At 43.4% G+C, this 27,113-nt stretch overlaps 1 protein-coding gene across 6 annotated transcripts in view; it reads left to right on the top strand.

Moving 5' to 3' along the window:
* The window catches only part of NEK7 (NIMA related kinase 7), a 331,966-nt gene that overhangs the window by 145,735 nt on the left and 159,118 nt on the right, over positions 1 to 27,113 (top strand). For all 6 annotated transcript variants that reach the window (XM_085601827.1, XM_085601825.1, XM_085601826.1 and 3 more), the window contains 2 exons: positions 10,308 to 10,416; positions 17,239 to 17,346. In XM_085601827.1, the coding sequence (XP_085457953.1) occupies positions 10,308 to 10,416; positions 17,239 to 17,346 (217 nt within the window). The remainder of the gene's footprint in view (positions 1 to 10,307; positions 10,417 to 17,238; positions 17,347 to 27,113) is intronic.

The raw sequence follows: 27,113 nt of genomic DNA, 5'->3' as shown, positions 1-27,113 counted from the left end.
TCGCACACCTAGTCAGTCATGCAAAGAATCAATCACACTCCCATCTACTCACCTATACAGTTATACACACACCACCTCACTTATTCATACATATACTAACACATACTTACACTCTTATACAACCACTAATACAAGCACACACCCATCCATACAGCCACTCTCACAATCACTCACTCTCACATATAGCCATTTATATACTCCAACACTCACATATACTGCCTTTTACATATGTAGTTACTCACACATGTACCACTGAGACATCCAGTCACTCACCAACTCACCGATACACACACACACCCATACATTCTATCAGAGATGCACTCTTGAAGCCATACACCCAGTGAATCACCCACTCACACATCTATGCACAGAGTCACACACCCCCACCCACATACACTGACACTCAGGCACCCATTCAGATACTCAGACAACCAATCAATAACCCATATAGACACTCATTTAGCTACTCACCAACCCATGCAACCGCTTACACGCCAACAGACAGACTGATACAGACATTTACACATTTTAGTCACTAACCCATGCATTCAGTAAAACATGTTTAATCACTCACTTATAGACAGTCACGCACCTACTAAGTCATCCATTCAAACACTTATACACCCACTTATTCTTCAATATACCTTCGCGCATATATATATATATATATATATAGATCTATATATATATATATATCATATTTAAACTTTACAGAAACACACAGTCACTGGATGATGTCATCATTGATGTCATCAGTGATGTCACTGACCATGTCATGAATGATGTAATATGTGATGCCATGTGCAGTGCATTGCAGGGGCGCGAGTTAAAGTTAGCTGAACTAACTGTAACGGCCAAATTTCTCTGGTTTTGTACGAGTGAAATGTCTAACTAACTATAACGTCCATGAAATCTGTGTTATTTTCCAGTGAATTTCTAAGGTTTTTCAAATGCTAATTTCTAACTATAACATCCCTGAAACCTTTTTCAGTGTATGTTTGTATATATATATATATATATATATATATATATATATATATATATATATATATATATATATATATATATATATATATATATATATGAATATGAGCTATATAGATTTGGGCATTGTTAGTTATTTATGGCAGATTCATATCTCGATATTTGCCATCTTTCCGTCTCTGCGAGTTCTATGTTCTGTGGGACCCTTGTAGTGGTAATTGTATCGAATTATGTTTTCTTCAAGGTTAGACTTTGATTTGCATCACTTTTTATTCTTGTGCTGGTCTTTCTGACTTTACAATGATTGGCTTTATTCATCTAAGCTCTAATGTGGATGAGTTAAGGAACCTAATTTTTCCTGATTTCTTTTGAATACTTCCTCACTGGTGTACAGCACTGTAGTTTACAGGGTATTGGTTACAGCCTTTTGCCTTTATAGTCCATAGGCTCATTACATCCTTTACGGGCCATGTACTACTGTCATGCTGTTGACTATTGTCTTCTAACACAGTATTAATTCAACTGCTCTTGGGGCGTGGTTTTACTTTCTGTGCCTGTAGGGTTGTTATTTACATTGCCTTTGTTCCTTGCCACAGTTTCTATGAAGAGCTCATGTTCTTTTTCATCTTATTCCTACGTATGTCTGGTCTGTTGTTAATTTCGACCAGCTGGTTCTCTCTGAGAACTTTTGTGGGGTAAGTTTGCTGATCCTCCTCCAGGTGTGTATAGCTATGGTATTCAATTCAAAACCTAAGAAATCTGCGGCTAGAAGTCTCTATCAGATTAACAAGTTACTTACTTTCGGTGACGCATTATCTGATAGCGACGTAGTCTATCCTCAGATTCTTTAAAGCCCTATCCATTCTCCTTACTCTGTATTCTCCAAGATTGAGGAAACAATGTCCACTCTGTAGTCTCAAGGAGGTATTCTTCATCAACACATTTACACACAACATCAGTAATGCTAGCAATTGTTCCACCTAGGATTGATTACTGGCCTCCACTTTTAATTTCTGCCCAGTTACCTGTGGCAAATGTGGCTCCTATCTGTTAATTTTGTTGTTATAAATGTGGATGTTCACCTTCATGCTATGCATGTCTTTTGTAATAATCACAAAGTTTATAACGAGTACCAACAGAAAATAATTTGTAATCCCCTTCTGTGCCTCACTCATTATGGCTGCTCTCTGGACCACGAACATCTATTTATTGTGAAGTGAAGAGATAGTGAGTGCTGGATAAAGGATGGCTACTACCCACAGCAAAACAATAAGGGTAGTCCAATCCCTTACTTTCACCCTCTTCTTCCTCATAAGGTTCATGCCATACAGTCCCAGAAATTCTTCTGAGAAAAGAAACTCCCCTAAACTGGTTGGCTGTAGTGTAACTTAGATACTGAATATATAAGCTGGAGCTCATCTTTACCTGATGAGTGACCACTGATATAGGCACAGACTTGGGCTGGCCCTTCTGTAATGCATTCACTATATGTAACTGAATGCTGTTGGTGTGTTTTGTACTGTAAACAAACTTGAAGCCTTGCTGAAGCTCAGCTGACTACCCCAGCTGCTGTCTTTATCTGCATTGACACCCCCAGCCAGCCAAAGGATTCCAGAGAAACAGTACAGTATCTAAAGGCTGTTTTTGTTCCCTTGCCCTGAGACAAAGGAAGGACTGCACTAAGACCAACATTTTTAAGTACAGTAAGCTGAGAGGTGGCTCTACCAGGTGAACATAATCACTTACGTGTCTACTGTGTGTTTTTGGCGCCACTCCAGCCCTGCTTTTTCTTCTAGAGATAAGCTCCGATTAGACGTACAGACTAGCTAGATCAAGAATTCCATAGACACATCTGAGGGTTTCTAGTTTGTGCATTAACCCTGAGGTGAGAGAAAAGCAGATGTTCTGGTGTTCTTATTCGGAAACTTTAGCACTTCACAAAGCTTGTTTCCCATAACACAGAGCTAATGTTGATTTCTTTTATAAGTTTCCAGTATGTTAGTTTTCTTTCTGCTAGTTTCCGTTTTAATAGAAATGGATATAGTAAAGGCCTGAGAACCCGGATGCAAAGTAATCCTGTTTGATGAACATTACAGTCTTTCATTATCAAAATGTCCTGAAATTGTAACTGTATGTTGATACATTGTCTTTTCAAGATCATTTTGGCCTTCTAATTTTTCTAAAAACTGCAAATGGCATATAATTATGCATTTTGAGCGCCCTGCTTTTACTACTATATTTGCATTTACTGTATGTTTTAATATATAATTGATTTTTGCTCTTTTTACTCTGACTTTTTATTGCACCTCAGACCACCCCTTTTGAGCTAGACATTGACTGCTTGGCTAGGCCAGCTGAAGAGTCAAGTAAGCTTTGGAGGGTACCTTCCTTGAAGTCCAAGTACCCAGTGGCCTCGCTAATGAAGAACACCTTAAATCTCGCTCAGTGATATTCTGTAGATTCTCTGTGTGTCTGTAAGGATTGCTGAAAAGTGCCAACAGCGTTCATACTTTCCATCCAGGGCAGCCTCTACTTCCTTTTCCCTCTTGGCGTCTAGCATGATGTGGTCATTTCTTGGATTCCTTCTGACGCAGTATGTGATTTGCTCATTTTAAACTAGGTCTGGTGGCTCATTGGATTGTTGCATCTGCTTGAGGCATCTAAAGATGTCAATTTTGATTTATGTTCTTGCTATTCCTGCTTAGAGTGAAATACTCTACTTTAACATGGTTAAATGGAAGGTCCACCCAAGACCTTGTTTAGGGCAATGATTGGCACACAGTCGATGGCTTTAAATAAAATAACAGAATGACGATTCTCCAATTCTTATGCAGAGAATCTTGATTTCATTAAAGACATACGGAGGCTAACATTATGCAAATACTTTTATTTGCTGCCCAACATGCAGCCCTTTAAAGAATGTAAGTACATCACAAAGAGTAGAACATTCATAACATAACTAGTAGCCACTGTATATTCCAATCTTCCTCTTGGGCTGCGATGACACAGGCGTAAAAGGAGGAGAGAGAAGTATTCTTAAGCGTTGTTATCTGAGGAGATAAAACAACACACTGTATAGTGAATGAAGTATGAGCAGATGAAACACAAGAAAATAATGAGCAATACATCAGAATCATTATAATAGATTTAATAACATTAGATTGATGATATACAACAAAATAGACCCGAACCCCTCAGGGAGAGGAGGGCGGGATAATGTTAGCCTCCGTATGTCTTTAATTAAATCAAGATTCTCTCTGCATAAGAATTTGAGAATCGTCATTTCATTACAAGACCGGAGGCTACCATTATGCATGTTTAAAGCCATGTAAGACTACATTGCTACCATGCTCTATCGGTCTCAAATAGAATTTTGAGAATGTAGTAGCATTAGACCAATCTGCGGCTCTAAGTATTTCAGGAAGGGAGCCTCCGCCCCAAAATACTTTACTAGCCATAGCTCCTCAAGAGGAGTGAGCTCCAAATCTAGAGAGATCTACATCAGCTTCATGCATAATCAGATGTACCCACCTGGCTAAAGTGGCTGAAGAGACAGGTCTAAAGGGTTTAACATAAGACCGGAGAAGTTGATCGCTGTTAGCGGGTCTAAAAGTAAAATTTTATTATCGTAACATTTCATACAGTTTACAACACAGAGTTTTTCACATTCATGAAAGAAAGGATAAAAGACAGATTCTGACATTGTTTTAGTTCTTCTCCAGATGTCAAAATGAACACCTTCGGACAAATAGAATCTATTAGACATTTCCAGAGCTTTAATGTCTGATACTCTTCTAAAGGAGATGAGGCACAAAAGTGTCGCCAATTTCATGGAGGTTCTTTTAAGAGAAAGTAGGTGTTGGAAGGCCAGGAAATAAATAAATTAAAGATGAGGTTAACATGCCCATAGGGATTCGTAACGGGCTTTAGGAGGTCTCCTCAATCTAATACCTTTCATGACTCTCTTGATTAAAGGGTTGCTTCCAATAGCAAGGTTATTTATCAAAGAGTGTCCTGAAGAAATTGCTGATCTGTAGCAATTGATCGTTCTATATGAGAGCCCTGAATCAAAAAGATAAGCAAGGTAGTTGGCTATCTGCTGTAAAGGGCTTGTACGGGATCCAGATCCCTTTCCAAGCACCAGCAAGACCACTTTCTCCATACACCTGATTACCTCTTCCTTGTTCCAGCTGCCCATGAGTCTTCCAAAAGGCTCTTAGCTTATCCTGAAAGTTCAGAATATCTTCCTGAATTCCTGATATCTTCCAGACAAGAAGGTTCAATTTCCCTTTTAGAACCAAAGGATGTTCTTCTCCGACTGGGCCCTGGAGGAGGCCGAGTGATGATGGGATTAAACGTGGGAAATCCACTGTTAACTCCATACCCCTGGAAACCAAACTTGTGATTTCCAAAACGGTGTTACAAGGATGATTGAGCAATGCTCGAGTCTTACTTTCCATAATAATCTCTGGATCATTGAGAAAGGGGGAAAAGCGTAAGCATTTATTCCGGTCCAGGATTGGAGAAAGGCATCGATGCATTTGGGTCCGGTCTCCAACTGAAATAAGTCTGAAGTTGATGGGTTAATCTGCTGGCGAAAAGATCTATCTGGAAGGGACCCCACAATTCTTGAATCAAAGAGAAGGTCTCTGGATTCAATTTCCAATCGCTGGAGTCGTGGAGATAACGAGAGTTCCAGTCTGCTCTCAGGTTCTGAGTTCCCGGAATGAATTCTGCTCTGAGAATAATTTTGTGATCCCAGCAAAAATACCATATCTTTTGGGCAATATCTGAAAGAATCTTGGACCTCGATCCCCCTAGGCGATTTATATAAGAGACTGCAGAAAAATTGTCTAGATGGATTAATGTGTTGGAATTCTTTAGAAGTTCTTTGAAGCTCATAAGAGTATTCAGAGCTGCTAACATTTCCAGAGTGTTTATGTGAAGGGATTGTTCTAGTAAGGACCACCTCCCTCCGGTCTCCAAATTGTTTAGGCGAGCACCCCATCCCCGAGTACTCGCGTCCGATTCTAGAGTGAAGTCTGGAACATTCCCAAAAATCGCTTTTCCGTTCCATGCTTGAAGATTTTTTACCCACCAAAGAAGATCTTCTCGAGCATCCTCCGAGAGGGGAACTGAGTCTTCGTACCAAAGACCTTTTCTTAAGGCTAGAGCTTTTAGTCTTTGTAAACCCCTGTAGTGGAGAGGACCGGGTGAAATAGCTTGGATGGAGGAGGAAAGGAGACCTAGAACCCTGGCTAGGTCTTTGAGGTGAATTAAGTCTTTCAAAAGGGTAATGGAAATATATTTCTTTATTTTCGTCACCTTCTTCTGTGGAAGTATTAAGGTTGAAAGGAGGGTATTTACTTGAAAACCCAGGAATTCTAACTCCTGTGTAGGTTTCATGATGGATTTCTCTAGATTTATGATGAAGCCCAGGTTCTGAAGAAGGTCTACTGTCATTTTTAGATGTTCTTGGGTAGTCAAAGGATTTTGAGACATAATGAGGATGTCGTCTAGGTAAATTATGAGGCGAACTCCTCTTTCTCTGAGATAAGAGACCACTGGACGAAGGACCTTTGTGAAACACCAAGGTGCTGAGGAAAGCCCGAAGGGAAGACATTGGAACTGATAAAGAGTCCCTTTCCATGTAAAACGGAGGTACTTGCGAAAGTCCTCGTCCATGGGAATCGTAAAATATGCGTCCTTGAGGTCTATATGTCTCTTAATAGATGGATACCTTCCATCTTGAAGTGTCTGTATGTCAGAAAGTTGTTCAAATATTTTAGGTGTATAACGGGACGCCAACCTTTGTCCTTCTTTTTGACTAGGAATATGGTACTTATGAAGCTTTCCTGTATTTCTGATAGAGGGATCCTTACAATGGCACCCTTCTCTAACATTTGGGAAATCTCCAGCTCTATAAGTTTTGAGTTCTCCATGTCTAGAGTCATTTCTCTTGGAATTTTTTCTTGAAAGGGTACTTCCCAAAAATCTATTTTGAACCCAACAATTGTTTCTAGTTCCCAAGGATCTTGAGTAATTTGTGCCCAATTGTGTGCAAAATATCTCAGTCTCCCTGCCACCTTTAAGGATGAAAGATATTTCTGGCTTACCTTGATAGGATTGATTGGTGGATCTGGGTCTGCCACTCCTGGATCTTGATCACCTTCCTCTTGAAGGGTAAAAGTTTGAGTACGAGCGGTAGCCTCTATAGGAGCGGAAGGAGCCTCTTTCGTCTTGGGGATAGAAATGGGACCTGTAGAAACCTCGGCTGATAGACTGTCCCCTCCTAACAGCCCTTCCAAAGACTGCACGGCCACCAAACACTCTTCGCATGTTAGATTGCGCTCTACTGAATGCGTTAAAGGTGGATATGTACTTTCCAAGTGAGTGTGCGAAATTTTCCCCAAACAATAACCCTTTAGCATCACATATGTCATCTTTGGTAGAAAGATCTGCGAGCTTCGGGTTCATTCTTAAGAGGACAGCCTTTCTTCTTTCGCTAATGAGGTTAGAATTAGCGTTGCCAACAAAGCAGATTGCTCGTTGGGACCAACCTCTTAGCAGTTCAACATTTATGGGTGTATTGTTGATCCTAGCCTCTACCGTCATATCAAGGATCTTTGTTAATGGGCCAAGCACGTCAAGTAGTTTATCTTGACACTGTTTGAGGCATTTTTCTATACCCTTCCTAGGATCTCTTCCAGATTTAAATAGGAAGGTGATGATCTCGGGGTCCAAATTAAGGGTGTTGCAAATCTTGTCCTCTGAGGAGGGACAAGGGCACTCGTTACGCATAAGATTGCGTGTATCTCTGTCTAAAGGTTTCCTTACTCTCTGAGAGAGGTATTTCCCAACGTGGTCCATTGGCCACCATTCTGAACTCCGGGGGTGACGAATACCATTTGGATTAAACATTTCCCCACCAAGGGGGTCTTTGACAATGCATGATGAGGTGGAGGGATTATTAATATCCTCATCAAGATCCTCCAAGCTGTCCTGGGGATCAAAAAAGAATTCATCTATATTTTGATTCTCATAGATATGAGATTCCGGATCGTCATCAAATTCATTTGTACCGTAAAGGTTACCTTCATTTCTCATGTCGCTATGGACAACTCTTCTCTCTGTCCCAAGGTAATGGGATCTTTCTTTTGTGCTGCTATGAGCACCAAAATCTATTGTAGCGCGAGGGCTACCAATAACAAATGCACGGGTAGGTGCCTCTTTCGTATGCTTCTTTTTTTCGGTAGCTTTCCCTCTTTTCTTAGGGTCTGATATAGAAGGGGAGTCTCCATCCGAAAGTGAGAAATAGGTTTCCTCAGTGGGAGGCGTTCTCTTTCTTTTGGTTAGAGCGGCATCGACCGCGTCTCTGAGTGAAGACTTGAGTTGTTCACCAATTAGTCTTTTTAAATTATCACCCAGCAATTCCTGAGGGGATTGCGTTGGGTTATTGTTTTCATTATTCATTGTAATGATTTTATAAATAAACAATTCTATATCAGATTAAAAATCCTTGAAAGGATTACTTACAGAAGTCTTCCTGTTAAGATCTTTCTCTTTCAATAATATAATATTGACCTTTCCTCGTTTTAAGAAAGATATATTCGAACTCTCGTTATGAAGAGAGTAAATCAGTTGAAACCCAGGATTAAGGTTAATAAATTAGGCCACAAGGTGGCACTAGCGGTTAAAAGAAAAGGATATCAATCGTCTTTCCGCTATTTTAAAAGAAGAAAAAGGCTTCGTGTGAGGCTCCGGCTCGTAAGATTACCGTTTTGAAATTCGTAACCAGGGTAACCATCGGGGGGAAATGACGGGAAATGACGGATTAGTAGGCATGCTCCCACGTCTCCCAGCACGTTGCTAAGAGACGCGGGAGTCGAATGCCAACAGAGGTGTTGTAAATGCCGGTTTCTTCTTTCCTTTATTTATTTTGATACCGGATCGTGTATTGAGCAATTTTAAGGTCGCGGAGTAGGTGCCCCGCCAAGCGGGAGTTGTGGGTATTAATGGCAAGACTTACCTGAGGCAAATGCCACGATTGCGAGGCGATCGATGTACATAAGGTGAATTAGACGTAGTTCCCCACCATAAATTGGAAAGGGGAAGGCTGAAAAAACAAAGTTTGGGTTATAAGACATAACACCTGACGAATTACTGTAAGGAAAACGTTACGAATAAACAGTACAAACATAAATGTAAGCATAGACATAAAGAGGGGTCAATAAATAATACCCTGGACATAAAGGTTACAATAATATGAACCATTAGGTAATAAACATGTTAAGGAATTATATATAGTCAATAAGAAAAGGCCATAAATGAAGAGAGTACTTAGCTGTGTCAGAGCAGCGAACAAAATAGGAAGATTGGAATATACAGTGGCTACTAGTTATGTTATGAATGTTCTACTCTTTGTGATGTACTTGCATTCTTTAAAGGGCTGCATGTTGGGCAGCAAATAAAAGTATTTGCATAATGGTAGCCTCCGGTCTTGTAATTAAATTCAGTGCCTCTTTTCCACTTAAAGTGTGTCGGAGAATTGTGAAGATGAAGAAAGATGGTGGCCGTGAAGTGTTAGCTTTTAGCTCTTGGAGATGGGGAAGAAAAGGTTACAGAAAACAAAGTCAAAAGACTGTGATTTATTTTTATTGTGCACCATTCATTGCCCAAAAAGTTGATGATTGGAACCTCTCCTTTGATAATACAGTGAGACCATTGCTGCAGTGTCTTCACTGTCTTATGTAAGTGATACGTGCTGAGGAGTTATTTTAATTTTTCTTCGTCCAACTTCCTCAAGTTTACTTTTGATTTGCTTAAAGGTTTGTGCATTCCTTTGGATACTTTAATTTCGGAATCTATTAGTTTTAACATTTTCTAACTTACTGAAACGTAGTGAAAACCATAGCTTACTAATTATTGCATTTAAAATTCGATATGCAACAATGAAAATATTTTACATTTACTTTTTTTCTAATCCAACTTGTAACAAGCCAAATGACGAGTAACGTGTTGTTCATGGAGAACATTATAATTCCACATCTAAATTGCTAAATATTATGTTTGACATTGATTTGTGTGTTGTATGTGCCTTACTAAGCTTTGATCAGTGGTTGAATTTGTATCTGAACAAGAACTTTTAAAGCCTGTTAAATATGTTTCCAGCAAGCCTGTTTGTGTAAATTATTGAATGCTTTACAACTTTAATGACATGTGGTTGCAGCCTTTAGATTTTCCTTTGTAGCATAATGTAGTGTATAGTACAATAAATAATTGTAAATTAATAGTGAAAATATTCCTGTTTTCTTCTTTTGAAGCATTTCAAGAAACAGAAGAGACTAATTCCTGAAAGGACGGTTTGGAAGTACTTTGTTCAGCTCTGCAGTGCCCTGGAACATATGCATTCTAGGCGTGTCATGCACAGAGGTAATAAAGACCCACAGTTAAGGAGTCGTTGAGAACGATCTAACCTGCTCAATACAAAAGGTTCATAGTGTGTGTGTGTGTGTGTGTGTGTGTGTGTGTGTGTGTGTGTGTGTGTGTATTTGTGTGTAAAAATGTATAGCACTCATTATAAAGTCGATGATCTCTTGATGTTTCTTCTTACTCTCGTGACTTGATGATTATCAGTAAAGAAGGAAAAGAGACAAAAAGGCTTTACGAGTTCCATGTCAATCATGGAAATGTGTTGTAGTACCAGTTTCTCCATCTTACCAAATTGAGCGATTCGATTTTGTTTTCCTTTGCCTCAGTTTTCACACTGCAAAATGTACAGTGCAGTCTGCACTATAAAAGAAATCTCATTTACATGCATCTTAAAAAGTATAACCATACACCCAATGCTTACAGGTCAGTAAATCAAATGTATGACCAGCTGCATGTATTTACGTTACTTATTTGCATCTTATGAAGTAAAGCGTGACCCATTCAGTTTTCAAGGTCACATGTGTAGAAACGTTGATAGTGAGGTGGTTTTTGTGGGAAGCATGGCTAAGCTTGACAATGACTACCAGTAATTTTCTGTGATAAAAGCTTTTTAGGTGATTGCATTCTTAAAGGGGAGAGGAAGTATAGACTACAGGAGGCAGCTGCCTATTCATCTGATTAAGATTACAATTGGCCCCAAACAGCGGTCCATGTGCATTAATAAAAGTATGGGAAGTGATGCTATGTGCAATAGGGGCAAGGTCAGTGAGCAGAGGCGGGGTCAAAGGCGTTGCTAAAAAACGAAATATTCTGTAACTTTTTTTGATTTTCCACCTTCTGATAGTTACATTTAAAATAAACATCTTAATTGAAAAATAAATGCAAGTTAATCTGATAAAGATGTCTAGTCTCAGATTCCTTATCTTAGAAGTATTCTCAGGCATCAGACTCCATCCACAACGTTTTTGTGAGCAGTACCCCTGCACGCCGGTAGGTGGCATCGTCCGGCTCTGCTTGGCATCATCCGTGCCAGAAGTGACGTGCGCGGTGCCTATATAGGCACCATCCGAGCGTGCGGTCAGTTCTTTTCTTTCTGTGCCGTCAGTGCAGATCCGGCGAAGAGCTACCCTAATTAATTTTTTACTGACCCTTACGAGACCTTTTATCAAAGATGTTTTTGAGACATTGTCTCCTGGTGTGAGGGATGTCTGCAAAGAAGGCTGGTTTGAGCTGCGGAGATGAGAGTTGCCAGTCTTCCCCTATCTTGACGGCTGGCTATTGAAGGCGGGCTCATCCCAGATAGCTGTCTCCCACCTCCAGACTAGGGCAGACCTGCATTCACTGGGGTTCACTATCAACATGCCAAACTCACACCTGACCACTTGTTAGATGCTTCCTTTCATTGGAGCTGTTCTGGACATGGTGCAATTTCAGGATTAATCTCCCGAACAGCAAGTCCAGGATATTCAGGCTATGATGCAGATGTTTCAGCCTCTATCCTGAGACTGACTATGAGGCTGCTGGGCCTCATGGCCTCCTGCATCCTGATTGTGACACATGCCCATTAACATTTGTGGGCTCTGCAGGGGGACCTGAGGCTCCATTGGGCACAGCATCAGGGTGATCTCTCTGACATGGTCCAGATCTCAAATGGCACTGCAAAAGATCTACAATGGTGGTTAACAAACCACAGTCGCATCAGTTGCAGATGCCTCTCCCTCCCCATGGACAATATCACTGCCATATGGTACTGCAACAAACATGGCGGGGTGGAGTCGTGAACCCTTTGTAAGAGGCCCTGCATCTCTGTATAGGACTGAAACATCGGGGTATTTCCCTGGTGGTTCAACACCTGGCAAGATCACCGAACACGAGAGTGGACAAACTCAGCCAAAGATGCCTACCGGTGGATCATTAATGGCTCATCTCCCTCCTTAAGTGGTTCAAGGTCTTTTTCAACAGTGGGGAGAGTTTTGGTTAGATCTGTTTGTCACCGCAGAGAATGCTCAATGTCAGCAGTTCTGTGGGCTGGAGTTCCCAAAGCAGCACAAGCTTGGAGACGCTTTATGTCTCAAGTGGGACTTAAGCCTCCAGTACGCCTTTCTGCCCATATCACCCCTGCCCAGAGTTCTCACGAAAATCAGGAACAAAAGGGCACAAGTCATCCTTGTGGCTCTGGACTGCACTTGGAGAGGTATCCTGAGGTGATGAGCACGACCATCGGTCCTCCGATCAGCAGCAGGAGCGGAAGGATCGACACTCCGCCTTCATGCGTGGAGATTGAGTTGTGACAGTTACCAGCTTTCGACCTTCCATCAGAAGTGTGTAATGTTATCTTGCCAACTGTCCCTCCACCAAGACAGTATACGCCTGCCATTGGGGCAAGTTTGTGGCATGGTGTGCAGAAAAAACGGTTAATCCCCTTTCTGCACCCCTTTCTCAGGTCCTTCTGTTTATTCTTTCGCCTGCCCAGCAGGGCTCTGATTTCGGCACCTTAAAATGCTATCTCTCTGAAATCTCTGCATTTCTGCGGTTGCCAGATAAGCAATCCCTTTTCTAGTCCCCTTTTTTACACAGGTTTCTGAAAAGTCTCTAACATTTGTTCCAACCATTGCCCTTCATCATGACGCTGAGGAACCTAAACTTAGTCTTAACTTTTCTAATGTGTGCTCCCTTCAAGCCGGTACATAACTGTCCTATCGGGCTCCTTACTATGAAGACGGCCTTTCTAGTGGCAATAACCTCTGTCAGTGAGCTCCAAGCTTTGACATCTAAGCCTCAGTACCTCAACATGTTCCCAGACAAGATGGTCCTTCGCACTAGAGCTTCCTTCCTACCGAAGGTGGTCATTCCCTCCAACGTAGGCCAGTCCACCACCCTGCCTACTTTTTGTGCTCCTGCAAAAAGAAAAATTGATGGACGGAATGCTGAGCAATGTCAAACACACACCCCTAGTCAGAGATCTGCACCTAAATCCATTGTGTTTTTTTTTGCTCACCATTCCATTCTAGTTTGGACCCAGCCATATGCAATCAGTCTTGACCCTGCTCCCTATAAGAACAGTCTAGCCTGAATTGCCCAACCAGGTCCTCCCTGGGCCAGAAACAAGCATCCTAGGACCAGTTCCAGTGTATCACTTCTCATCAGCCAGGATAGATTGACTCCAGTGGCATGGTGAGCATGAGATCCATGTCTGGTCAAAGATCAATTGATGGACGGAATGCTGATTAATGTCAAAAACTCACCTCCAGTCAGAGATCTGCACCTAAATCCATTGTGTTTTTTTGCTCACCGCGCCCTTCCAGTTTGGACCCAGCATATGCAAATCAGCCTTGATCTTACTCCCTATGGGAACAGGCCAGCCTGAATTGCTAAGCCTGGTCCTTTCTGGATCAAAAACAAGTAACCCCGGACCAGTTTCGGAGTATCACTGTTCATCAGCCAGGGTAATGTTCCGGTTCAGGGAGGATGAGGCCTGGCAGGCTGGACTGTTCCCATGAGGAGCAGGGTCAAGGCTGATTTGCATATGGCTGGGTCCAAACTGAGGTGGCATGGTGGGCCAAAAACAATGGATTGGGATACGGCGTTGAGCGATTGCCAAAGGCTGAGATTGATTCAAGCATTCCATCCATCACCTTTTTGTTTTTGCATGTGCTGCCCTAAGTGCGCCAGATACGCTCAGACGTGGGTCTCGGCTCACTGTGGCACTGGAACCAAGCTATACCTGGCTGTAGAGCCCTAAGTAGAGCAAAACCAGTCCTAGTTTGCTTGTGTTCGGGCACAGGGAGGATCTGGCCTGGCAGTTCGAGCTGAACTGTTACCATGAGTAGGAGCAGGGTCAAGACTGATTTGCATGTGGCTGGATCCAAAGTGAGGCGGCATGGTGGGCAAAAAATTATGGATTTGGATTCGGCCCAGAGCGATTGCCAGTGGCTGATATTAAGTCAAGAATTCCATCCATCACCTTGTTTTTGCATCTACTTTTAACGCTCCGCCTCATCACTCTGAGGTAGAGGAGCGACTCCACCAGCTGGACACAAAAAGAGCGTTGTTCTTCTACCCTGACTGCAGAATACAGTTCCAGGTGGACAACCAACTCTTCGGGTATGTAGAAGCCCAGAAATGGAAGGCAGTACAGAAACAGACCATATCCCGCTGGATCGTGCTCTGTATCAAAATATGCTGTGCACTGACCAATAAGCAACCCCCTGAGGGTTTACGTGCTCATTCCAGCAGAGCTAAGGCTGTGACCACTGCGCTAGCACGTGGAGTCCCAGTTCTGGACATCTGCAAGGCAGCTACGTGGACATCTCTGCACACGTTTACCAAACACTACTGCCTGGGCAGTCTGATCCATAGAGACAGGCACTTTGCCCCGTTTGTCCTGCAGAACCTTTCAGTGTGAAATTATTTCAGACCCTCTACCTTGGAGGTATTGCTTGGGTATCTATTCCAAGGTAAGGAATCTGTGGTTAGCAGTCTCCATCAGTTAAACAAGTTACTTACCTTCAGTAACTCCTTATCTGGTAGAGACGCTATCTAGCTGCAGATTCTTAACTGACCCTCTTGTCCTTCCCTCTATGCAAACTGATTTATAGCCTTAAGGTTTCTCTCTATTAGGGCCCCAGTTTTCACAGACGAGTAGTCCGTACTCTTCGTAGCTCTGCGCTTCTGGCGTGGAAAGACGTGAAAAGAAACGGACTTCAGCGTTCTGGGCTGGCTTCTATAGAGGCCCCGCAGACTTCACTTCTGGCGTGGATGACACCGACACCACACGCAGCCAAACGATGCCACCTACTGGCGAGCAGGGGTACTGCTCACATTTTTTTTCCGGATCCAGTATGATGCCTGGGGCTAATTCGAAGGTGAGTAATCTGTGGCTAGATAGTCTCTACCAAATAAGGCATTAACGAAGGTAAGTAACTTGTTCATCAGTGGGAAATTCACTGTCTTAAATTAAGAAACCTCTATTCGGTAATGCACTGCAGAGCTCAGTGTGTGTAAAAGAGCATCAGAATTGGACCCTGGTTGGTTCAGTGGAGACTAATGACTTGTGTATTGTTAGTGCAACGGAGTCCCAGCCTGTGACAGAAAGCACTGTGAATATGAAAGCCTGTTTCTTAAACTTGCATTATATACTTTATAAGATGGGCTGCTACAAAATGAGCAAAAAGGTTCAAGATGAAAAGGTGCTTCCCAATTATGTATTTTAGTAATACCCAGCCTGTACGTAGTCCAGATCTTGTTGTTTTTCTCCATTAAAACCAGTCATTTCACAGCTCAGCTGGTAACTATCTTGCAATGCCACTCAAAAAGAATAAATCTGCCTCATCAGGAAGCTTCAACTGATTACATCAATTGAAGCCAATACCTGCTTCCAAGCACCCTTTACATTTGAAGACTAACCAGCTGTGCACATTTAGATTTCTTTCAGGCAAGCAGGCACCCTGGCAAGAAGGCTTGTTTCTTGTTTAGCTGTCTGCCCTACCTTCGGTTTTACAGCACAGGAGACTTCCTGCCTTACTCTTCAGCTGAAGTATTTCCGCTGTCGGAATTAACTGTCCTGGAAGGTTGTCTTTTCGCAAAAAAGCAGGGGAGCTGTCTTTCTTAAAATAACGTATGAGCATGTCGTACCTCGGAAGACATGGTTTACAGCGAATGCGATACAACGCATTCCATTACAACGCGGTTGTTACAACGCAAACCATTATGGCGCAAGACGTTACAACGGCTTGCTGTAGGGGGCAGAAGGTGTTGGATTTAAAATCCAACACCTTCCCTACTGTTGTACAGACTGGAGTTGGAATAGTAAATTACACTACTCCAACATCCAGCACCCCCCTACAGCAAGTCGTTGTAACTACTTGCGCTGTATTGGTATGCGATGTAACAACGCTGTTGTTGTAACGACTGTGTTCTAATGACATGCGATGTATTGCATGCGTTGTTACATCGCATATTCCGTGCCTCTCAGATCATACCCACTTTGACCTCTGGCCCTAAACAACTATTGGCGAAGTAACAAAACAATATGCAACATCAGCAGGGCTTACAATGATTTTGTGCATTATCTACAATGTCTGCTTCTACGTTGAAGCAGTTGTGGCTTTTCAAGTGCAATTTGTGTGTTTCTTTTAGGACCTTCGCATTTCCAGCATGTGTTATACGGTCTCTCCATTGACCATGCAAACAGGCAAAATGGTCTGATATTAGTGGCGTCAAGCTATCTGTGATACTGGATAAGGTGGATAGCTTATCGACCTGGGACGCGATGGCACTTCATAATGCCAGATCAGTCATTTTTGGGCAGTGTTGAGAAGCTGAGTTATTGAATGTTTTTCAAACCAAAAAGAATGGTGTTTGAGGAGTCAACATAGTTGCATTCATTGAGGTTTCCCATCTGGTATGGTAGATGGCGAATATGATGACTAGATAGATAGCTCTTTCATGTAGATTCTGGAATTAGCAGTATAAATCACAAACATGTGCTGCCTGCCAGTGTCCCTTCTAGTGTTAATATTGAGTTGAGTGTTGCCACTTAATTTTTCTGGTGACATATGTTTGACATATTTAAGAAATTGTTAAACATCAAAGGAGAATCGATATAAGCAGGTACTGGGAATACTTTAAGTGGTTACACTTTCAGTAGAACAACCTTGTCTGGAACGAATGCTAGGCACACAGAGCAAGAGACTGATTCTGCTGTGTTTTAATGGGACATCCCACATAATGCCTATGCCAGTAAAGTACACTTCCTGTATTAAATGTGACAAAAGTGATTACTTTTAGAAATGTATTATATATTTAACAATTATTTTGCAGATATCAAACCAGCAAATGTGTTCATCACAGCAACAGGTGTGGTTAAGCTTGGAGACCTTGGCCTTGGCAGATTCTTCAGCTCCAAAACCACAGCTGCACATTCTTTAGGTACAACGTTTTTACTTTGTTTCAAATAAAAGGATTTCTAGTAATACTTTGATATAAACAAATTGGATATATACATATGTATAATATACAGTATTGTTGAAATTAGAACTAGAAGGTGATTATGCCAAATTACTCCATAGAGAATACATAGTTAATAGAAATCCCCCTCAGTTCTCGGTGCATAATTGTCGTCGCAAAAGGCTATGCTGTTGTTTTTGTGTTGCATGACAAAGCGCAATGCTTTCATCCGCTATGTATGGGGAAAGTTTCTTGGAGTGTTGCATATAATTTCACACTTAGTTGAAGTTACTTAACTCAAGATGTAATGCTTACTCCTAATTCTGTTGGTCTCAGGAATTTGACTCATCGGCTCATAAGCTTGATTACTATGAAGTTGCTCTTGCTTTGATTAGATTGTCATTTAATTCATTGTGAAGACTTGTGAGGTTATGGCTAAATCTTATCATAGGCTCTCGGTACCAGTCTGGCTCTGACATTCTCAGTGGTTGAGCCTAAATTCTTTGTACTTTTTGCATTTATGTTGTCGTCTATCTGCCAGGGTTTCTTCAAAAGTGACTATGCATCGGCATTTCAGCCAGATGTGGCACTAGCCCAAAATGAAGGTTCTTGATAAAAAAAATTCTCCGAACGTGCTAGTGCTCAGGTTCCAGCTTTAAGAGTGTGGTCTACAGCCCCTTAAATTACATTAACCTACCATTTGCTTAGCGTGATTATGAGTATTGCACCTTTGTGTTAAGCCGCATTTAGGTATGCATTTCAACCTCTATTTTGGCAGTACCACAAGTATAGAAATTATGAATTTCAGCCTGTCGACTTTTCAATAATCATTTTGCAGATATCAAGACTAAAGTTTCTCAATAGCTGTAGATCTGAACGAGGCGCTCCTCATGTTTTCTTGCCCCATCACTAAGGACTTTCTCTTTCTGCTATGTCATGTGCCCCAGGGTAATACAATTTAGTTTAAAGTAAGCATCAGTTTTTGCTAACTTGCCAAGTAGTTAATTCCCTTATCAGAGGAGAAGGTATTACAATATAGCAAGATGTTGACGACTACACATACAATGACAAACTGTGCCGTCCCACCACAGAGTAAAGTTTGATACTTATGCATCATGTAACCGATTCAGTCTTCTCAATTCTTCCATTTTCTTTGGAAATTATTACAGGGCCACTATAGACAATCGACTTTCCGTTATTTAAAACAGGAATGCTAAGCAGAATATTAGTTCAGTTGTGGATGTCAGCAATTCTGACTAGAACACTTTAGAAACCTCGTTAGGGATGTTGTTGTGGTCTTGTTTTCACACTTTTGGATGCAACTTATACAGGCATATCCGTATTACATAGAAGCATATCCTTATTATGGAGAGGCTTGAAAGGCCAAGTACATTCAACTCAAGAGTACATATTAATCCCTGAGGTGACCAAATGAGGGCATTTTATTGTAATAAAGGTTATACCTAAAACAGTTTTAGCACCCTCTTCATTCTCCAACAGTATTCTCACCCTCCTTACTCCATGCAGTCTCGCCCCTTTATCAACTCCTCTCCTTATCTCTCCCCTTCTTTGTTACTTGTTTTGTCCCGTATTGTGTACACTGTTCTATTGCTTCATAATTAGGTTTCACTTTATAATCGCATACATATTATAAAGAAAGTTATATTTGAAGCAGTGGTTTGGCTAGGTATAGTATCAAAATGGCTTTAAAAATGTTGAATACTTTAAATTCAAACAAAATAATTGGGAATTAATCTACCTGATAACACTGGGTTCTGAGTCATAAAATATGGAACACGGATTAATGCTCTTAATAGTTGGATTACTTTATCAGACTCACTGCTGTTCTATTGGACAATAATCCCCAAATCTCTTTCAAAATCCTTAATTTTGAATGTTAACAAATGAACATAGCAGGATATAAGCATCCCACAACGTATAAAATTGCATTAACTTATTAGAATTTGAAAATATACAAACTCTTTACTGTTTTTCATAAATTTACAACAGTGGCAGTTTTCTTTACAATTCTCACCAAGCGCAAACATTGTAAGCTACTTTATCCTGGCCTCCCTGCAACCCCCCCCCCCCTCCCCCCTCCCCCCGGTCATCTTTGTTGACCTCCTGATTCTTTACCTGGTAGGGTGGGGTCCCCCCGTCGGCGCTTGACACCGTCTAGACTGTTTCTCGCCTTGAGTTTTGTTTTTCTTCTTTGTTCGTTTTCTCTTTTCAAAATTTAAAATGTCAGTATTCTGCCTAACTTCTGCGTTGCCGAGCATAACTTTGTAATCCTGCTGCGCCTCTGGGGATCAGTCGCTGCTTTGTGACGTCTCGTAATTGGCATGCATGTGCTAGCGGCCGGCCCTGGTGGTTGTAGGCCCACGTTTGTACTGTTGCTTTCTGCACAATAAAGTTTTTCAAAAAACAAAACAAAAAAAAGCTACTTTATCAAAGTATTCACTTACTTGCAAACCATTCACCAAACTGAAGCCACCTATCTGTCATAAAATCGGACATCTAGAACCGTAGGTGGCTTAATTGATCTTGTATTTTTTACATAAATTAACCAGCTCATCTTGTGACAATGAAGGAAGCAAGCAAGTCATAAGCTCATTGTGTTTTTCAAGATAAATCTTGGTGTAAAATAATTCAGAAGATAATCCAGCAGCAATATGGCTGTATACATTTTTTACTATCAATATTCATACACCATTTCCTTAGATTGGTGGGCTGATGGATAAGAATTTCCATAAAAGTATACCCGGTTTTTAAATCCACATTTCCTAATAAAAATCGTAGGTACCCATTCATCAGAATAACATATTTAATATAATGTATCTGATAGCGATGTCTAGACGCAGATTCCTTATTTTAGAATTATCCCCAGTCGTCAAACTGGATCAGAAATTTTTCATGAGCAGTAACCCTGCGCGCCGCTAGGTGGCCTCATTTGGCTTTGTGAGGCATAATCCGAAACCAGAAGTGGCGTGCGTGGTACCTATATAGACTGCATCTCCAGTTCCCTGTCGTTAGTTCTTTTCATTCTGAGCCAGTTGCTGTAAATCTGAAGAAGAGCTACCTGAGTCACTTTTTTACTGACCTTTTTTGATCTCTTTGTCAAAGAGTTTTTTGAGGCATTGTCTCCTAATGTGGCAGTCTACAAGGAATGCTAGTTTTAAGCCTGGTGACGGCTGTCACTGGCAAATGCCGGACCATTACCTCGTCTGCCTATAGTGTCTCGAGCGCAACCACTATGCCAAGACATGCGTCCAAAGCCTTGAGGGAGCGACCTTTCAAGCTCCTTGCCGCTTGTGTGCGAAGCTGCAACAGTCTCCATCCCAGTTGATAGGGTAGTCCCAGGATCTGTTATTAAGCCATGGATCTTTATCACAGTCCAAGTCGTCCGATTCGGGTAACTCCCTTAAGAAAAAGAAAATAAAGAAGTCCAAGAGGTCTTCGACTTTGCCCAATCCATCAAAGTTATCCGACGAGATGAGAAATCATCGGCATTCAAGGCCTGACTTTGTGGTTGAGCCTGGGCCCTCTGCACGCCTCCCCGGGTTCCTGGAGCCAGAGCGACTTCTGCCCAGCTCTGGAGTTTTATGAGGCCATGTAGCTCATATTTGAGAGGTCAGACCCCGCTGACACTGCATCGGGCCCCGTGGGTTCGAGAGGGGACCTTATTGGTTTCTGCTGGCAGGTACGCCCCCGGCATCAATCGATGGTCAATCCCTAACCGATTCAGGTCGAGCCACTTTTACCTTCCCCAGCACCGGCCCCACTGCAGCTGTCTCCAGAGCCGCCAATGTCTCCTGGCAGCACCGCCTCCATTCTTATGCCGACCCTGACACTGAACTGATAAACGTCTCCAGCGCCGACCTGAGCCATTCCCTCAGGAATCCTGAGCCATATTCTTATGGGCTAGGACTTGAGGAAGTTTGGGAGGAGCCACTGGGCTGTTAGGAATACCTGCCCCTAGACCCTAATGAGGACACATGGTGTGAGGATTTGGTGGATGCCTGTGACTGGACTCCATCCCATATACTGGCTTGGTATTTCCTCCTACCCTGGTTACATTGGAGGGAGCCTATTTTGCTATGGTGGTGAGGAGTGCGGCCGAGGTCCTGGACATTCTGCTTGCCTCCATGGCTGTCGAGACTAACGTCTTGGTGGAGGTGCTTCAGTCGGAAGTCACCCCTTCTGCAATGCTTATCCAATTTAATGAAGTCCTTATGGATATCCTACTCAAGGCCTGGCCCAAGCCAATATACAGGGGCTCCTGTAAACAGTACAATTGCCTGCCGCCATTGCCCTGTCCACGGGGACCCTAACTTCCTCACCCAACACCCCACTCTGGAGAGCTTGGTGGTCCAAGCCTCCACTTCGAGAATAGATCCTGGCGCATACCCTACCACCCCAGCGGATAGGGAATCCAAAAGGCTGGATATTTTGGGCAAGAAGATGTTTTGCAATGTGAATCTTTCTGGATTCACTATGCTGTGCATTATTCCGCCATCTAGTGGTATGGTATTGTAGTCTCTTTTCTTTTTTTTTTTCTTCTTTTTTTTCGTGTCCCAGGTGGGCGTCGACATACCACCGTTTGGTGTCCTTCGTGACGTCGACGCGCTTCCTCCGGAAGCTCCCACCTTTGGTTGCCATCTTCAGATTCTTTTTTCCGCCGTTGGGTCTGGATCGTTGCAGAAGAGTTCCAGAGTTTTGGAAGAGGAATCAAGGAAAATCACAGAAAATTTACGAAAATCAACTTTTCAGCTGCACCGGACTACAGGTCCGGTAACCGGAGCGACGAGGAAGAAGGCTTACAACCTAAACCTCGATGTTCGACGGAGAATGCGCTTGCAGGGGGCTCCCTGAGCGCGGGGATGGAAAAGACACCGTTCAAATTTTGCACTAATTGCCACCACAAGTACGCCCAGAAGGATCAACATCCAGTCTGCAACCTCTGCCTGCCGTTCGACCACAGCAGTGAAGATAGTAACGCGTGCTCGGCGTTTACACCCAAGACCCTCAGAGTAAGTGAGAGGTAGAGAAGGGCGAACCATAGCATGCAGGGGCAGGGTCCACCACCATCGCTCCGAGACTTGGGCCTCTCCAGTGGAGAGGAGGACAAAATCGCTAAAGGACCGGAGGACTGCACGATCGAGGTCCATAAGAAGACGTTGAAGGAGGTAAGTGAGTCGTCGACCCCTAAACACTCGAGCGACACTCAAAAGGGTGAAGCTAAAGCCCTGAGCGACACTCGTAGAAGTGAAGCTAAGTCTTGGAAGGGAGCTCTGCCGCCAAAATAGTCGACAAAAGCAACAGCTACCAGGGACAGTCAGCCGAGCGGATCCTTTGAAAAGGCTTCCCAATCGGAGAAAGCCCTCGGGGAAAAAAAAAAAATCGTCGAAGGTTGCCCTCGAAAGGATATCTCGGCGCCGAGGAAAGAAAAGCCGGCATCGTCGTCGACGGCCCCTAAGATAAGCGCTCCGATCCTCAACGTCGGACATGCCGCCGAGATGGAGAGGAAGAAGAGGAGGCTCGAGGCCGAAATGGCGAGCATCCTGCAGAGGAAAAAGCTTTGACGAGAAAATGAACCAATACACCATCCAGCCGAAACCCGTGCTCGAAGCCGAAAGGGACGACAAGGACGCGGAACCACCGAAAGCGCCCGAACCAGTCGAGGAACTGGGAGATGAGGATTACTATTTCGAGGGAGAAGGCGACGAAGATCTGCAATCCTACCGGGACTCGACGTCCTCGGAGGCACAAGACATGGAATGGCAAGATCTCGACACCGATTCGCTGGAAGAAGGGGTAGATACTTACCCTTCGAGGCCCTCGCCGCCAGACGACATAGGGGTCTACAACATGGTCGTACAGAAGGCTGCACAGACCTGTAGAGTGAAAATGGAGAAGGAGAAGCCCAAAGCATGTTTCTTCCTAGAGACTCTACTGCCTCAACAAACTTGGAGCCAGTTCCTGCCCATGCTCCCTAGTGTGCTGGATCAAGGAAGAGAGGCCTTTAAGGAGCCAGCAGTATGCAAAGCTGTGACCCCTAGAACTGAGAAGAAGTTCAAACATTCTTCAAAGGACCCTGCATACATCCAAGGTTCAATGCCAGCCGACTCCATAATTGCAGCTACAGCTAGGAAGAGGGCCAATGTACTCACTAATGCCAGACCACCTCCAGACAAGGAAACTAGGAGGATGGATCTCACGGAGAAAGTTGGAGAGAAATGTGGCTATACATTGGCGCATCACAAACTCCAACGCCCTGATCAACAGGCACGCAGACCAGCACTGGGATGAAGTGGGGCAGCTGCTAAAGCATCTACCAGACCAGTACCAGCAAAGAGCAGCTCACCTGGTAGAAGAAGGGAAGAACATGGCGAACACATGCCTAAAATCGGCATTGGATGCTCCAGAAACATCGAGCAGGCTAATGATGATAGGAGTGACCGAGAGAAGACACGCATGGCTCAGAATTTTGGGATTCAAGCCAGAGGTGCAAAGCAACATCCTAAATACACCTTTTAATGGAGAGCAACTGTTCGGCACGCAAGTTGACGCAACTCAAGAAGGACAACGAAACAGCAAGGTCCATGGGAGCGTTGCAGTTCAGAGGAATGAGAAGAGGCACACCCACAAGAAGGCCAGGTGGTAGAGGAGGCAACGTGCCAAGCATTCCAGCAAGGCTACCATGGTAACAACCAAGGCCAGCAGCAGCAGGGACAGCAGCAGCAGATCTGACAGTACCAGCCCCGGGGACAGTCCTTTCGAGGGCGCGGAAACGGAAGAGGACAAACGCGAAGAGGAGACCAGCAGCCCTCAACCAAGTGACTCCACCATGGAACAGGCCCCCACCCTAGCAACACCCCGGGGTGGGCGGAAAGACATAAAGAAGAACTGCAGCCGAACGTTCAATGTCAAGCAGTACCTCAAAAACTCAACACCGGTAGGGGGAAGAATAAGAGACTTCATCCAGGAATGGAGGAAGGTCACATCGGACAAATGGATACTAAACATCATACAACACGGATACTGTATAGAGTTAGAAAAACAGCCTCCAAACAGAAAACCAAGAAGCAAGGCACACTCGGCAAATGAGCTCTCGCAGCTAGAGGCGCAATAACTGCTCAGCAAGGAGGCAATAGAGGTGGTACCGCAAAACCAAAGGAACAAAGGGGTTTACTCAACTTACTTCCTGGTGCCAAAGGTGGACGAAACACTAAGACCTATCCTAGATCTAAGGTTCCTGAACAAATTCATTTCAATTCAGGTTCAAAATGACTTCCCTACAAGAGGTAACACCACAAATACAACAAGGGGACTTCATGGCTACTATAGATTTAAAGGACGCATTCTTACACATCCCCATCAACCACAAACACAAGCACCTGCTAAGGTTTGTGATCAACCAAAGCCACTACCAGGTCACAGTACTGATATTCGGCCTGAAATCCACACCAAGAGTGTTTACAAAATGCCTAGCAGCTGTTGCAGCACACCTACGAAGACAAGGAATACACGTATACCCCTATCTCGACGACTGGCTAGTAAAGGCAAGATATTACAGACAATACAAGCTACACATCCAGCAGGTCATGCTAACACTGACAAGACTGGGTTTCTCGATCCATTGGGAGAAATCGTCAAAAAAAACAGAACAAATCAAGATATTCTTAGGGGCACAGATAGACACCATACTGGCCAAAGTGTTCCCCAGCAGGAAGAGAACATTAGCGATACTGAGGGAAACACGTCATTACCGCAAGGGGCAAGTTCTGACTGTGAGGATGGTGAGCAAGCTGATGGGAATGATGGCGTCATGCATTCACCTAGTCCAAAACATTCGACTACACATGAGGCCATTCCAGGAATGGATACAGCAGCAATGGTCACAGACAACTGGGAGCTGGGGAGATCTAGTGGTTGTTACACACGCAGTGCATCAGGAAATAGCGTGGTGAAACAAACAAAACATATCACAGGGGAAACCATTCACACAACCAGCTCCCAACAGTGACCATCACGACGGACGCCTCCCAGCTGGGGTGGGGCGCGCACATGAACAAACTCAAGGTGAGGGGGCTATGGTCACAACAGGATGCGGTCAAGCACATCAATTACCTGGAACTAAAAACAGTGTTCCTAGCCTTAAAAGTATTTCAGAAGGAGCTGTACGGAAACAGGGAGTTGATCCAAACAGAGAACATCACAACCATGTTCTATATCAACAAACAAGGAGGAACACAGTCAGTAGCGCTATCGCGGCTAGCACAGGAGATATGGACATGGGCCATTCCACTGAGAATAGTCCTACTAGCGATACATCGCCCCGGGAAGGACAATGTGGAAGCAGACAGACTCAGCAGGCAGACGTCAGCATCCCACGAATGGGAGATCAACCAACAGGAATTCCAGAAAGTATTCCGGAAGTGGGGTACACCGCAAATAGACCTATTTGCAACACACCAAAATGCCAGCACTTTGCATCCAGACAACCAGACCATCGGTCACAAGGGAATGCGCTATGGATAAATTGGTCAAAGACATTTGCACACGCTTTTCCCCCAATACTACTTATACCCAGGGTACTCAGCAAATGCAGGATCAGGAGCATGTCACTGATACTAATAGCACCTCAGTGGGCCAGACAATCATGGTTCTGACAAATAGTGGAGATGGCGCAGTCACCAGCACACAGATTCTCAAGATGAAGGGACCTGTTAACAAAGCAGAACGGAAGGGTTCTAAACCCAGAGCCAGAGAGCCTCAGCCTGGCGGCATGGCTCCTGAGGACCTAGAGTTTGAACACCTCAAACTACCGGGGAGCACAATGGCAGTGCTCAGGGAGGCAAGTAGGCCTACCACAAGGAAATGCTACGTAGCAAAGAGGAAAAGATTTTCAGAATGGTGCATTAGAGAGAAACTGCACAGAAAGATCACAAGGGAGTCAACAGTACTAAAATACTTAACACATCTACTGCAAAGTAAACTCAGCTACACAAGAGGAGGAACAGGGCAAAGTTTCTTCACCTCACAAGTAGTAAAAATATTTCTAGAAGAAGCAAAGCGGATTGCACCTCCAAACAGAATGCCAGCATGGAACATCAATGTAGTGCTGACCCAATTGATGAAAGCACCATTTGAGCCGATGGACAAGGCTACATTGCACATGCTCACGCTAAAAACGGCTTTCTTAGTGGCTATCACATCACTACGAAGAGTAAGTGAGTTGCAGGGGCTAACACTACCTGCAGATTCACAGTGATAGTATTGTAATGAGAACAGACCCACACTTCATGCCAAAGGTGGTGTCCAGGTTCCACATCAACCAAACCATCCAAATACCTAGTTTTTTCCAAAAACCTACCACAAACACAGAGAGGGCGCTGCACACACTGGATGCCAGGAGGGCGGTGATGCACTATATAGAGAGGACAAAGGAGTGCAGAACGACAAAACAACTCTTTGTTTCCTTCACAAGCAGTTTTTTGGGACGACCAGTTACCAAAAATACAATTGCACAATGGATTGCACAAACCATACAATTATGCCACAAACAAGCAGGGCAACTGTTGCAAGGAGCAGCTCATGCTCACTCGACAAGGAAAAAAGGAGCAACAATTGCGTTTCTGGCCATCACACCAATTCAAGACATTTGCCAAGCTGCAACATGGTCTTCAGTACACATGTTCACTAAGCACTACTGTGTGGATATCCAAATGAACAAAGAAGCGCAAGTG

Source organism: Triturus cristatus, chromosome 4_2 (assembly GCF_964204655.1).
Source record: "Triturus cristatus chromosome 4_2, aTriCri1.1, whole genome shotgun sequence".
Classification (NCBI taxonomy): Eukaryota; Metazoa; Chordata; class Amphibia; order Caudata; family Salamandridae; genus Triturus; species Triturus cristatus.
Note: the sequence above shows the minus strand (reverse complement) of the source record. Positions and strands in the feature narration are given on the sequence as shown.